The 14,115-nt window shown below is 44.4% G+C and overlaps 1 protein-coding gene across 2 annotated transcripts in view; it reads right to left on the bottom strand.

Moving 5' to 3' along the window:
• The window catches only part of DIAPH2 (diaphanous related formin 2), a 1,634,550-nt gene that overhangs the window by 170,372 nt on the left and 1,450,063 nt on the right, over window positions 1–14,115 (bottom strand). Inside the window, exon 28 of one of the 2 annotated variants that reach the window (XM_073589847.1) lies at window positions 12,109–12,607. The exons of the other annotated variant lie outside the window; for it this stretch is intronic. Coding sequence (XP_073445948.1) covers window positions 12,576–12,607 — 32 coding nt within the window. The 3' untranslated portion in view covers window positions 12,109–12,575. Of the gene's footprint in view, window positions 1–12,108; window positions 12,608–14,115 lie in introns of those variants that run through there. 2 annotated transcript variants of the gene reach the window in all.

Below are 14,115 nucleotides of genomic sequence, written 5' to 3'. Positions count from 1 at the left end.
ACATTCGGAACATACACTAAGATGTGACGCTCATCTGCATTCTTCCTGCAAACACTTGTGCTTGTTAGAGACATTCAGGACATAAGATGTGACGCTCATCTGCATTCTTCCTGCACACACCTGTGCTTGTTAGAGACATTCAGGACATAAGATGTGATGCTCGTCTGCGCTCTTCCTGCACACACCTGTGCTTGTTAGAGACATTTCGGGACATAAGATGTGACCTCGTGTACGGTCTTCCTGCAGAATAAGAAGGCAGAAGTTCGTCTGTGAGATAAATGCAGTCTTCACACTGAATGTTCCGCGATTCCAGTGTCGTCATTACCTTGCAGCAATCACTGTTCAGTGTTCACCATTCCTCCTTACTGCATTTACAGAAATGACTTTAACCCCTCCAGCCCAGTGGAGATTAATTAAATCAAATAAATTAATCCAGCTTCATTAGGTGAATGAAGTGAAAAACTAATCTAAAGACAAGAGGGGTCAAAGGGAAAAAAATGGCTCCACAATTGCAAAGTGAGACGGATTTAATTGTTAGAATGAAAAGAAAGAGGAAAGAGGACAATTAACAGAACCATAATTAATAGACTGATTTACGGGGGAAGAAAATCCACTCGTTTAATGTTCTGTAACATTAATTTAACAAGATTGAAACACGTAAATGATTAGGTTGGTCGAAACGCACACAAATGGTAAGAACTTCAGGCTTTTATAATGAACCAATCATTAGTAAAATCCAAAAGGAAAACACACAAATTATTAGCAAAATGGGGGTCCAAAGACTTATCTCTGAATAGAGCCCATTGTCTCCAGTGCTCACTGCTTCCAAATGATTAGACTAGATTTATGAACAGTGGCTCCAGCTTTGCTGCAATGACTACTGAAGACTGCAGTGGTTTGACATCCACCTCGAGACTGCAGACCTGAGCCCCTGCCATGCTCGTATTGAAGCTGAGCCTCTGCCATTCTCGTACTGAAGCTGAGCCCCTGCCATGCCCTTACTGAAGCTGAGCCACCACCATGCTATTACTGAAGCTGAGCCACCACCATGTTCTTACTGAAGCTGAGCCCCTGCCATGCTCGTACTGAGGATGAGTGTCCGACATGCTCTTACTGATGCTGAGCCCCCACCATGCTCGTACTGAAGCTGAGCCCCCGCCTGCTCTTACTGAAGCAGAGCCACCGCCAGGCTCTTACTGATGTTGAGGCCCCGCTAGGCGCTTACTGATGCTGAGCCCCCACCTGCTTTTACTGAAGCTGAGCCACCGCCAGGTTCTTACTAAAGCTGAGCCCCCGCCATGCTCTTACTGAAGCTGAGCCACCGCCAGGCTCTTACTGATGCTGAGCCACCGCTAGGCTCTTACTGATGCTGAGCCACCGCCAGGCTCTTACTGATGTTGAGCCAGCACCAGGCTCTTACTGAAGCTGAGCCCCCGCCATCCTCTTACCAAAGCTAAGCCCCGCCAGGCTCTTACTGAAGCTGAGCCCCCGCCAGGCTCTTACTGAAGCTGAGCCCCCGCCATGCTCTTACTGAAGCTGAGCCCTCACCATGCTCTTACTGAAGCTGAGCCCCCGCCATGCTCTTACTGAAGCTGAGCCCCCGCCATGCTCTTACTGAAGCTGAGCTCCCGCCATGCTCTTACTGAAGCGGAGCCACCGCTGTTGTGAGTTCATTTTTCCCTTCACTATTGAGGTCTGATGAACTCCCTCCTCTGGGGAAGGAAGGTAGTGAGGCTGATTATCAGACACCTGGGCAGCTAGATGATGACTGGGTGGCTGGAATTGAGGACTGGATATAAGGCTGCCGACGCCCTTCTTCCTGGCTGGTGATTTTCCTGCTGGATTCTTGGAGACCAGTCTGATTCCTGCATCTCAAAGCTAAGTTTTTCTGCTCTGCTTTGTACTCTTCAGTTTAGTTTTTGTTTGCCTTGTTTTTTGGGAGTTCTGCCATCCCCAGCCGGGGGTGAGCTGAATTCCATTTTTGTCTCTGATCTGTTGATCTTTTGCTCTGTCTTCAGAATATACCTGAGTGCTGATATAGTCTTTTGAAGCCTAGCGACTTCAGGGCCTGTTTTTCCTATCAGTCGGTTGGATCATTTTTATAGGGTTTTTGCGGATGGCAGACAGAAGCTTTCCTATCCTGTCCTATGTAGTTAGCTTGGGCCCCATAATTTGCTCAACCTATCTTTCTATCTGTGTTAGTGTTTTCATCTTGCTTCACCGTCATTATATGTTGGGGGCTGCCTATTGCTTTGGGGTCTTCTCTGGGGCAGTTTAGTTTTTCCCCTTTCTGTCTTTAGGCTATCTAGTTCTCCGGCTGTGATCGAGGGGTCTAGGGCACCGTAGGAACCCCCCACGGCTACTGCTAGTTGTTGTGGACAGGTCCAGGGGTCTGCAATCCGATAGCTGCCAACCTCTCTGGTTTTTCTGGACTTAGCTGGTATTTTGTTTTTTCCTCCTTCGGTGACTCATCATAACACACCGCCATGCTCTTACTGAAGCGGAGCCACCGCCATGCTCTTACTGAAGCAGAGCCACCGCCATGCTCTTACTGAAGCAGAGCCACCGCCATGCTCTTACTGAAGCGGAGCCACCGCCATGCTCTTACTGAAGCGGAGCCACCGCCATGCTCTTACTGAAGCGGAGCCACCGCCATGCTCTTACTGAAGCGGAGCCACCGCCATGCTCTTACTGAAGCTGAGACACAACCATGCTCTTACTGAAGCTAAGCCCCTTTCATGCTCTTTAGTGAAGCTGAGCCATTTCTGTACTCTTACTGGAATTGGATGCCAGATGAATGGACGCGTCCTCTCAGTGTGAGATACATACTGGATATTGTACACAGCGGAACAAGGAAACTCCTGTACAGTCAGTGTGATGATGGGAATGTGATGAGATCAAGATTGTTTCATGTCTTCTGGAAATGGATGTCATTAATATCACCAAGTGTCAACGCTGCACATTGTTATGGTTTTCAGGCTGACAAACCGGAGCCATAGATATCGCAGATGTGAACTTCCATTAAGTATATCAGCAATTACAGGAGGACGCCATTAAATCCTGACTGCAGGACATTCATTCAGCAAATATAATGCAGAGTATTGAGTGTAACAATGCATCTATATAATAATGGCCCCTGTTTATTGCTCCACTCTTCTGATATTATGTCTTGGATCCGATCTAGCATAATCCAATAACCAGGAAAGCAAAACCGACTTCAATCACCGGAATCCACCCCGACAATTACCTGGAAAAAGTAATCTCCTCTGGACCCTCTGATCCCAAGAGCTGATCTTTTTCTGGATTAGGACACGTTTCACACACATTAGTGACAGGCTCATACGTGACCAGTGCCGGGGCTCTCACTGACCTCGTTGGTCATTCTAGTATGGTCAAGATCCAGAGGCGCTGAGCTTTATGTGTCACTCTACAGAAAGGGGCACTATACTTATTTTTCCTGCAGGAGACCTGTCGTAACCAATGCCTTGGATCTCACTGACCTCATCGGTCATTCTAGAATGGTCAGGATCCAGAGGCGCTGAGCTTTATGTGTCACTCTACAGACAGGGACGCTATGCCTATCTTTCCTGTAGGAGACCTGTTATGTCCAGTGACGGGGCTCTCATTGACATCATAGGTCATTCTAGAATGGTCAGGATCCAGAGGCACTGAGCTTTATGTGTCACTCTACAGAGAGGGGCGCTATACCCACTTTCCTGCAGGAGTCCTGTCATGACCAGTGCCGGAGCTCTCACTGACCTCATCGGTCATTCTAGAATGGTCAGGATCCTCAGGCACTGAGCTTTAGGTGTCACTCTACAGAGAGGGGCACTATACCTATCTTTCCTGTAGGAGATCTGTCGTGACCAGTGCTGGGGCTCTCACTGCCCTCATCGGTTATTCTAGAATGATCAGGATCCAGAGGCGCTGAGCTTTATGTGTCACTCTACAGAGAGGGGCGCTATACCCATATACCCATCTTTCCTGCAGGATACCAGTCGTGACCAGTCAGACAGTAGGTATCACACTGTGTAACCAGCTTTGATGATGTCACTTGAACACTTTCCCACCGTCATTCCTATACTCGCTATGTGACAAGGAGTTTGCTGCTCCCAAACTCAACTATATTGTGTAATATATCCATTTTGGATGTAAATACTGACTGAGAGAATATAACTACTAGAATACCACCTCTATGTACAAGAATATAACTACTATAATACTGTCCCTATGTACAAGACTATAACTACTGGGCAGGGGAGGAAGCAAAAGACAATACTGACATTACAATTATTAAAATATTTCACTGACTGTTTTTAAACAATATTTTACCTCACAAAATGTATCATCTGCGATCTCCTGCTGCAATGTCAGTATTGTCTTTTGCTTCCTCCCCTGCCCAGGAGCTGTGATATATTCTGTACACAGTCAGACACGGGTGAGAGAGACAGAGCAGAGGGGGGAAACAGCTCAAACGGGACAGCACATTAGGGGAGAACACAGTACAGGAAGGAGAGAGACAGCAGACAAGGGGGATAGCACATGGGGTAGACAGGTCAAAGAAGAGAGCACAGACGGGAGAAGTCAGCACATGGGGAAAGAGAGAGTGGATAGGTGGGTGAGCACATGGGGGGGGGGGGAGATTCTCAACGCTGCAAAGCCTGCCCCCATCGTGACATTACCACCCTCCCGATGCGATAGCATCAGGCCTCCATCTAGTACGTAAGTACTATAATACTCCTCCTATGCACAAGAATATAACAACTATAATACTGCTCATATTTACAAGACTGTAACTACTATAATACTGCTCCTATGTACAAGAATATAACTACTATAATACTGCTCCTATGTACAAGAATATAACTACTATAATACTGCTTCCTATGTACAAGAATATAACTACTATAATACTGCCCCATGTACAAGAATATAACTACTATATTACTGCCCCCTATGTACAAGAATATAACTACTGTAATATTGCCCCCTATGTACAAGAATATAATGACTATAATACTTCTATGTACAAGAGTATAACTACTATAATACTGCCCCTATGTACAAGAATATTACTACTATAATAGAATCATAGAATCGTAGAGTTGGAAGGGACCTCCTGGGCCATCTGGTCCAACCCCCTGCTCAAAGCAGGATTCGCTAAATCATCCCAGTCAGATGTCTGTCCAGCCTCTGTTTGAAGACTTCCATTGAAGGAGAACTCACCACTTCTCGTGGCAGCTTGTTCCACTCATTGATCACTCTTAACTGTCAAAAAGTTTTTTCTAATATCTAATCTGTGTCTCCTCCCATTCAGTTTCATCCCATTGCTTCTAGTCTTTCCTTGTGCAAATGAGAATAAAGTTGATCCTTCTACAATGTGACAGCCCTTTAGATATTTGTCCCTATGTACAATATAACTACTATAATACTGCCTCCTATGTACAAGAATATATGTACTATAATACTGCCCCTATGTACAAGAATACACCTACTATAATACTGCCCCCTATGTACAGGAATATAGCTACTATAATGCTGCCCTCTATGTACAAGAATATCACTACTATAATACTGCTCCTATGTACAAGAATATAACTACTATAATACTACCCCTATGTACAAGAATATAACTACTATAATACTGCTCTCCATGTTCAAGAATATAACTACTATAATACTGCTTCTATATACAATAATATAACTTATATAGTACTGTTTTCTGTGAACACTGTTACATAATATCCTCATAGAGCACTATTTTAGTTACATTACACCTCGTATAGTGAAGCATTCCATAGCAGTAGCTATGGCGGTATTACCAGTTTTTCCTCTGCTCCGACACTCTTATTTCCAGGCTGCAGCTTGCTCTGGAATCCTGGCTCAGTGATGATTGACAGCAGATTAAAACATGGGTTAAGCACATTCAGAGTATCACGCTGGTAGCAGGATTCTCAAAGATGGTGCTCAGATGTGCTACTTAGGTCTTGAAATACTGAAACGGACAGGAATGTGCATTGATAAGGTAAGTCATATGGATCTGAAGAGACAGGGCCTTGGAACATCAACATCCATTAACAGTGAGCACGTTCTTTCTCTCTGCAACCTTGGGAGGTATTAATGAGCACAATGACAACATCGGGAAAATTAGGGTTATAGGTATTGAATGTGGATTAGGCTATAGAAAACAATAATAGACTTGCAAGGTCAATGGAGAAATAAGCTTTTGGATGCCATACAATGCGCTGACGTCACGTGTGCTGAGCGCCGGGGACTTATTATTTAGCTCCACTTATAAGCTGAGGTTTAGATAGGTTACTCCCCAGCTTTTTAGATAATGATTTCAGTTCAAAGTCTGATTGTTACATGAAAAATTGCACTTTTTAAACTTTATTACCAATTTCTCTTAACAAATACAATGGATGGTTGGTGAATTACATCTCCGCGCATTGTGAGGGTTTAATTGTGTCTCCATAAACGCTCAGAGACCTTCACAATCCAAGCTCGCAGCTGTGCTGAAGTCAATTAACAGTGGAGGTGAAAAAGTTTGAAAATTAATAATAGCAGGCAAAACAGTTATCTTGGGTTTTCTGAGATTTTTGCTCATGGCAAAATATTAAAAGATGAGTATTTAATGAAAGATCCTCACACTGAGCAACCCAGACAGAAGACATGATAGGATAACTTGTGTCACGCCCTGACGTTCTTCAGTCCTGGAACTGGGACCTTAACTATCCCTGTCCCGGGGAAACTCTTAAAAAGGTAGAGAGGCCCGAGTCTCCAGCCTTACTATGGTCCTGTTAATCCCTGATCTGTCCCCTCTCCTACCCCATGAGGTATGGGACAGAAATGAAAAGTAAACCTTACACAAAGACAAAACAGGGATAACAGAAAACCTCTATAATGCCAAAGCACCAACCAACAATAGGAGGAGGATAGGGACATGGAGGTGTAAGGGGGTGAAGAGAGAGAAAGGCACAAAAGGGGTTACCTCTTCTGCTCTGTGTCCGGAACCACCTAGCCAGACAGCAGGGTTGCCGGGGGGGAAGACTTTCTGACCTGGATGGTCTAGACCATGTGACCGTGGGGGGCTGTGACCGGAATGAAGGGGCGGCGGACAGGAAACTGTGCGGCGCGAAAGCAGAGCGCGTGGGACAGAGAGCAGGCTGCTGCACCGCGCTCCCAGAGAGTTCCCCGTCTGAGGAATGAGACTGAAGGACAAGGCGTTGTGAGCACCGTATGTGAGTATGTGGACTCGGCAGCTTCAGTAACCAGAGGAGACTTTTTAGTGCAGAGAAAGTGACACAAGCGCGCAGTCCCGGGGACCGCAGTGACGAGCTGGAGCCCCTGTGAGAAAGAGACTTAACAGCGTGCGCAGCATCGCTCCTGCGGTGAGACTCAGGGCAGGGAGACCCAGGTTCTCATCAGCTCCCAACTCCCTGCTTTAACCCCTGGAGGTCCCAACTTCATCTAGAGCAGAGACTTTAGAGGCTGCAAGCACGGCTGTTGCCGGTGCCGACGTGGGAGAAGTAGACTCTTCAGTCAAGCTTTCCCTGGACTGATAACTTATAATTACCTGCGTTTAACCGTTAAAACACTTCTATAGCTTTTAATTGTTTCCTTATGCTCTATTGTTCTGCTTTACTGTTTTACTTTGTCACATTTAACCCCCTACTGCTCCTCCCTGCATGTAGAGAAAATCCCTGTAAATAAACCTATAACTCTTGGTCTGTCTCGGATCCATGGCGACATCCTCCGTACCTGCAGGGTATTACAGAGGAATAAACTAAATGGAGACAGGGACCAGGAGACAACCACACACACATACAACAGCAAACCACAGAACACCAAAACTCAACTACTTAGTTTTAGCACAGGAAGACAAATCCCCAATAGCCACAACAAACTGCTATTCAGCACAGTATCTCGTAAGAGCAAGGAAGCAGATCTTTCACCGGCAGGACAGAGAGAGTCTGGCCAGATTTTATAGGACGAGTAAGGACCAGATCAGAAGCAGCTGAAATGGAGCTGCATGTTTCTGACCAGCATAGAAAGGGTCATTAACCTCTTCAGCACCAAAGGAAAACAAATTCTTTTAATATGGGATACAAACATACAGGCTAAATGGAAGATATGTGATTCACAATATGCAGTGATCTTCAACCACCAGATCTCCAAGGTTGGTGTTACACACTCGTGACAACTTGGTGTAGCCGGTAGAAATGGCTCCTCACATTTTGGTTTATATACCATAAGTATTGATCCAGGTAATGCCTTGTAGCATGGTAAATAGTCCAGGTAACACCTAGAGCCATAAATGGTGGTAAAGGTAACGCCTACAACCACAAGCTGTGGTCTAAGTAACAGCTAGAGCCATAAGCAGTGGTCAACTGTCAGGAATCACTAATGGTTATATTTCTGTCTGCATGCTGGAGTAGCTGTGATGATTGGTGCAGGAGCACGTAGCAGAGGACAGAATTACCATTTTTGTGTTACCCTGATACAATCCATGCTCGGGTACCTGCACTTTCCACCACCGGTGGTGAGGTTCTCCTAGGACTCGGCATTATGCGGCTCCTGCTGAATTTTATGTAAAATGAATGTACATTCCTGGTACAATCAGCCTCAGCCTTCACGAGTCTCTGGGCAAATTATATTTGACATTTAATTTAAGAACGAGAGTTACCTTAATCTCCAGCCGTAGTAGAACATCCACAATGGTGTAATGAAGCTTTTCTATAGGACAAAATCATTATTTTTCTGCTCAAGATAATTTTGGTTACCAGTAATTGAACATGTAATTTATAACATCGAAAATTCATTATTTTTGACTGTTAATTACAAGAGAGCTTTAAAGATTCTCAGAGATGAGAAGAAGCAAGTGGACATTAGCGGTGTGCTGCACATTATGGGAATTCCCAAAGGAAGGATCTAGGACATCCATGCTCAGCCACAATGAATGTAAGAGAAAGACATTCTGCAGAGGCCTCAAATCCAAGTCAACGCCACAAAGGCCATTCTCAATGGTAAGTGACTGGAGTCGGGAGCACTCCTCTCATGTGTATGCTTTGCTTGTGGCCATACCCCTTCTCTGCTCCTTCCTTTGTAGGAGATAAAGGCGCTCCATATCACCCTTCTTGTTCCTGTTACTGCAAATCGTTCAGCTGCAATGTGCCACTGCCAGGAATGTACAATCTGTCTTAACTGACTGGGCCGGAACTGGCATAAAAGCGGCAAAAGATCAACAATGTCTGCCGCGCACACGGGCCCTAGAGATACAGGGGCCACTATCACCTCCAAAGCAGCTTCTGCCAGACACATAAGAAGCACCTGTACTGTTCATGCACAGGGGCCCCTATACTGTTCTTCGCACAGGGGCCCCTATACTGTTCACGCACTGGGCCCCTATACTGTTCTCACACAGGGGCCCCTATACTGTTCACGCACAGGGGCCCCTATACTGTTCTCACACAGGGGCCCCTATACTGTTCACGCACAGGGGCCCCTATACTGTTCTCACACAGGGGCCCCTATACTGTTCACGCACAGGGGCCCATATACTGTTCTCACACAGGGGCCCTCTACTGTTTTCACATAGGAGCCCCTATACTGTTCTCGCACAGGGGCCCCTATACTGCTCACGCACTGGGCCCCTATACTGTTTTCACATAGGGGCCCCTATACTGTTCTCGCACAGGGGACCCTATATTGTTCTCGCACACGGGCCCCTATACTGTTCTCGCACATGGGGCCCTTATACTGTACTCATACAGGGGCCCTCTTCAGTCACTGCCGAGTAAGAGTAACATGCTGGGGCCCGACGTCCATCTTTATTCTCACCCTCTTTGCTCCCTGGTTATGAAGAAAAGACTTCAATGTCATCTGAACAGTCCAGCGATGAGTAAGTAGAAGCCGCTGCTGTCTGTAAGGAGCAACACTGTATCATTTTATGAAGCCATTAATGCGAGCGGTCGGAGGCAATCGTCTCAGCACTCGAGGCTTTCATTTTATGGGATGGAGACCTGCCCACAAACTAAATTATTTTTCTAGCTGGCTGAAGTTGACCAGGCGCAGATCAGTAAAAGATCTGGACAGAGTGGGAATAGAATGAAATTCAACAGATTTTCAATCATTGTTTTCTACCAGCTTTAAGAAAGACCTTTTTTCGATATTGCTATTATCAGAATGATATTTGCTTTTATAAAGGACCTTACGTTTCATCAGCTCCTTATTTCTGTCCAATGTTTAGTTTCCTTTGTTTCCTTTTGAGCGTGCTGATGTAACATGTCTGCTTCGTTCCTTGTCTCCCTGGTTTACCTGCCCTACATCTTCTCCAAAAGTCGGGATGATGGACTGGTTCTCATACATTGCACTCAATGGGGAGATATCTTTACCGAATCGCCAGCTTCAATCACTGCTGACTTTTTGCTGGATGCATTTGTTGAAAAATAAATTGTCCAGGGAATTCTCTTCTTTTTAACTGAAGGATGAACTTCACCCCATCTAGTAGTTGTTCTTTTGGTATATATTCCCCGATTGAGTGAAATTGCTTTTCCCGTACTGATCACCTGGCGCGTCGGACCCCCAGGGGGGCATCTCACCTCCACATAGCTCTATCCAATCAAACCCAATCAACTCAAGTACTCTTTACAGCAATCAGCCTCTTTATTTATTGATGGTACATGTCTGGCCTCACAGCGTGGAGCATACGCTAAAAGACATTATTATGCTCTTTGTGCTTCCTTTGTGGATATCCTGGCAAATTGCTAACTTGCAGCTTTCCAAAGCAGAGACATGCAACTTTACAGTCAATCTGTGATGATATCTGCTGCTGGTGAAACCTGTCGGCACATCGGTACACCTAGCGCAGATCTATGGAGCTGGAGGGGTCGGGGGACTCGGCACGGAGAACGAGCTGCACTTTCTAAGTAGGTTACATCTAGACAATATCGAAATTCCCTGCATGTATAGAGATAGCGCAGAAATCAGGAATAAGGAGATATGGAAACCTACAACCCACCAACAGAGCTCTAATTATAAGTGACAAACAAAACTTACATATCAGCTCCAAAACATACAGAAAGCATGAAACATTGTTCTCTCTTCACTGGTAAACAGATATGAAATCCAAAATAATATTATAAATTCCATACATCATGTACATGGACGCATCCAACAGGACAGTACAGAAACGGCCCTAAAAAAATGCAAAAAACAATGCTGAAAACCACAAAATTAAACAAAACCTTGCAAATATCCTGCTGTACAGGATTCGGGTCAATGATGAACGAAAGCAAATGACCGTAGGGAGGGGGCAATGGAAGACCCTGAACAGTACATCCAAGAATGACAATGGTCTCCTATCCCAATCATCCTCCATTAGCTGCGGACACGGAGGGGCAAAGACCAGGCTCACGGACTTCCATTGCTTCACTCCTCATAGTCATTTCACTTTTTGTTGTCTTTGCTCGTTATTGACCCAGATGCCCAATAATTACATGGTTGGGATTAAGCTTGAGGCGTCCCACATGCTTTTTACAATTTGTCTCAGAGACTTTTTGCATTGTCCTGCAACGATATATTGAAATTTATGTTATTAGGAATTTAGGATTTTGCATATATTTATGAGTACAAAGTGAATAAAATTTCAGATTTTGTCTACATATCTCTGGGGGTTAATTTATAGATTTTATGTCCCCAACAACACTTCTAAGTTTCTTTATATTTTCCTCGCACGTTTCCAGCTGCAGAACTGAAGGTGGGGCATCGTTATGTGCGCTCTGCTCCTAGTGGGCGTTTGCGGATGTTCCTGGGTGGGACTCAAGTTGGTCATGGGCGGGACTGAAGGTGAGAGCTGAATGTCCATTGGTGGTAAGACTGCTCCTATAACAGCTGTATTCCCTAGATCAGTATATAAAATTTATTTTGGCAACAAAATGTCACTAGGTGGAAATTTCTGTTCATTTGTGGTGGCTGGAGGCCGATTTCTCTGCTTCTGGCATCACAGCTTTCTTTCCAGTGAGAGTTTTCAGAATTCTCTGTAATTGTCTCCTCGCTACCCATGTTTCTCCATAGAAGGGAGACCTTGACAAATACTCTTAAAAATAATCACAGTCATCATAAAAGGTTTATTATTCGTATCATTGAACTCAACATGAAAATATATGCAAGAAAGACCAAGGGAGAGGAGGAAAACTAAGATAAAACGTCCTTGAAACAGAGCGGCTTGAAAGGCCTTTGAAACGGAACGCCGACGACTCGCTTCTTATTTTTATTTTGTGTCTCCAGATAGATCCAGACTCGTCTTTTTATCCTTTCAGTAAAGCTTTGTTTTGTCGCAATTCTAAATTATTGTCGCAAATAAGAATAAATAAAAAGCCATTATTAGAAGAAACGTTCCACGTGAATTCCATTCTGTCTTCCTCCTCACTGTTGTCTGATATTTACAGAATTTTTCTTTTTTCCTTTTTTATTTACTTCTTTACTTCCTTTCCTCTGTGTAAGAGAGTATGGGGCTGATGCATAAAGACTCTTACATCGATCCGGTTAACCCGCTGCCATAAGATGCACCAAATTCAGTAAAGGGAAAGCAGCATCCGAAGATGACCTATTGATTAAATCAGGATTTTATGTTTATTAGAAAAATGTTTGCAATTGATCTTCATACCAGAAACACGTATGTAGAAAAAAACAGAGAAATCGCCCTAATTTTACACCTGCCACTTGGGACACTTTAGACTTAAGCTTCCATTTTTTTACAGAAGATTTTTCAAATGTTTAAATATCACAGGCAGGATTATGATAGAAGGCACATGTGTTTACACAGCTGATAACACAGGACCCACCATTCACAATAGCTAGGTGATGTCACAGCTCACCTTCTCCCCTTCCTGTACAATGACTGATAACATCTCTATATACAGCAGATAACACAGGATCCACCATTCACACCAGATAATGTCACAGCTCATCTCCTACTCCTGTACACTGACTAACATCTCTATATACAGCAGAAACACAGGACCCACCATTCACACCAGATGATGTCACAGCTCACTTCCTCCTCCTGTACAATGACTGATAACATCTCTATATACATTAGATAACACAGGATCCACCATTCACAATAGCTGGGTGATGTCACAGCTCACCTTCTCCCCTTCCTGTACAATGACTGATAACATCTCTATATACAGCAGATAACACAGGATCCACCATTCACACCAGATGATGTCACAGCTCACCTCCTCCTGTACACTAACATCTCTATATACAGCAGATAACACAGGACCCACCATTCACACCAGATGATGTCACAGCTCACCTCCTCCTCCTGTACAATGACTGATAACATCTCTATATACATTAGATAACACAGGATCCACCATTCACAATAGGTGATGTCACAGCTCACCTCCTCCTCACTTCACAATTACTTTTGCACACACATATTAGATGCTTCAATACAAAATATGTGGTCTGAGTCTGTCCATTGCTGTTCGTGTAAATTTCCTGAAACAATAGTAAAATTAGAGTCTAATAATAACTCAGCGGCCGGTGTGAAAATTACAAGATTTCTGATCTTTAATCCAGATTGTGATGTGGAAGAGAACTGAAATATATATTTTTTCAGATGACACTTTCCCTTTACAAGCTGCATGTTTCTTCAGGAATTTGGTGCGTGTTTGGTAAATGCCCCGGCTATGAGCGTTATATGGCGCCACTTTCTGGCAGGAGTAGCAGTACATCCACCAGGTGGCGGTTGGCACAACGCCTTTCTTTAAGCTTCTCACAATTAATGCCACAAAACCTTTCTAAAAGTGACTAAGTTTAATCTTTTTTGCACAACTAGACATTGCACAGAAATAATGACTTTTCTAAGCCGGATAACTCTTGGCCTGAACAGGAACAAGTGGAAACAAAAGTTGATGGTCATGTTGCTGGCGCCGCCTCTCACAGGGGTGACATGGGTTATCCTTCCCGAACATTCACAGTTGGATCCACAGCTATCCAGATGGCGGTGCCAATGATGTGGTATAGGGGAAGGAAGGTGCAAACTTTCAGGTAAGTAGCGGCTTGCGTTGTAGTTCCATGTCTCACCAGTGGGAGCAGCAG

Source organism: Dendrobates tinctorius, unplaced genomic scaffold (genome assembly GCF_039654945.1).
Source record: "Dendrobates tinctorius isolate UK_male_01 unplaced genomic scaffold, ASM3965494v1 ptg000114l, whole genome shotgun sequence".
Classification (NCBI taxonomy): domain Eukaryota; kingdom Metazoa; phylum Chordata; class Amphibia; order Anura; family Dendrobatidae; genus Dendrobates; species Dendrobates tinctorius.
Note: the sequence above shows the minus strand (reverse complement) of the source record. Positions and strands in the feature narration are given on the sequence as shown.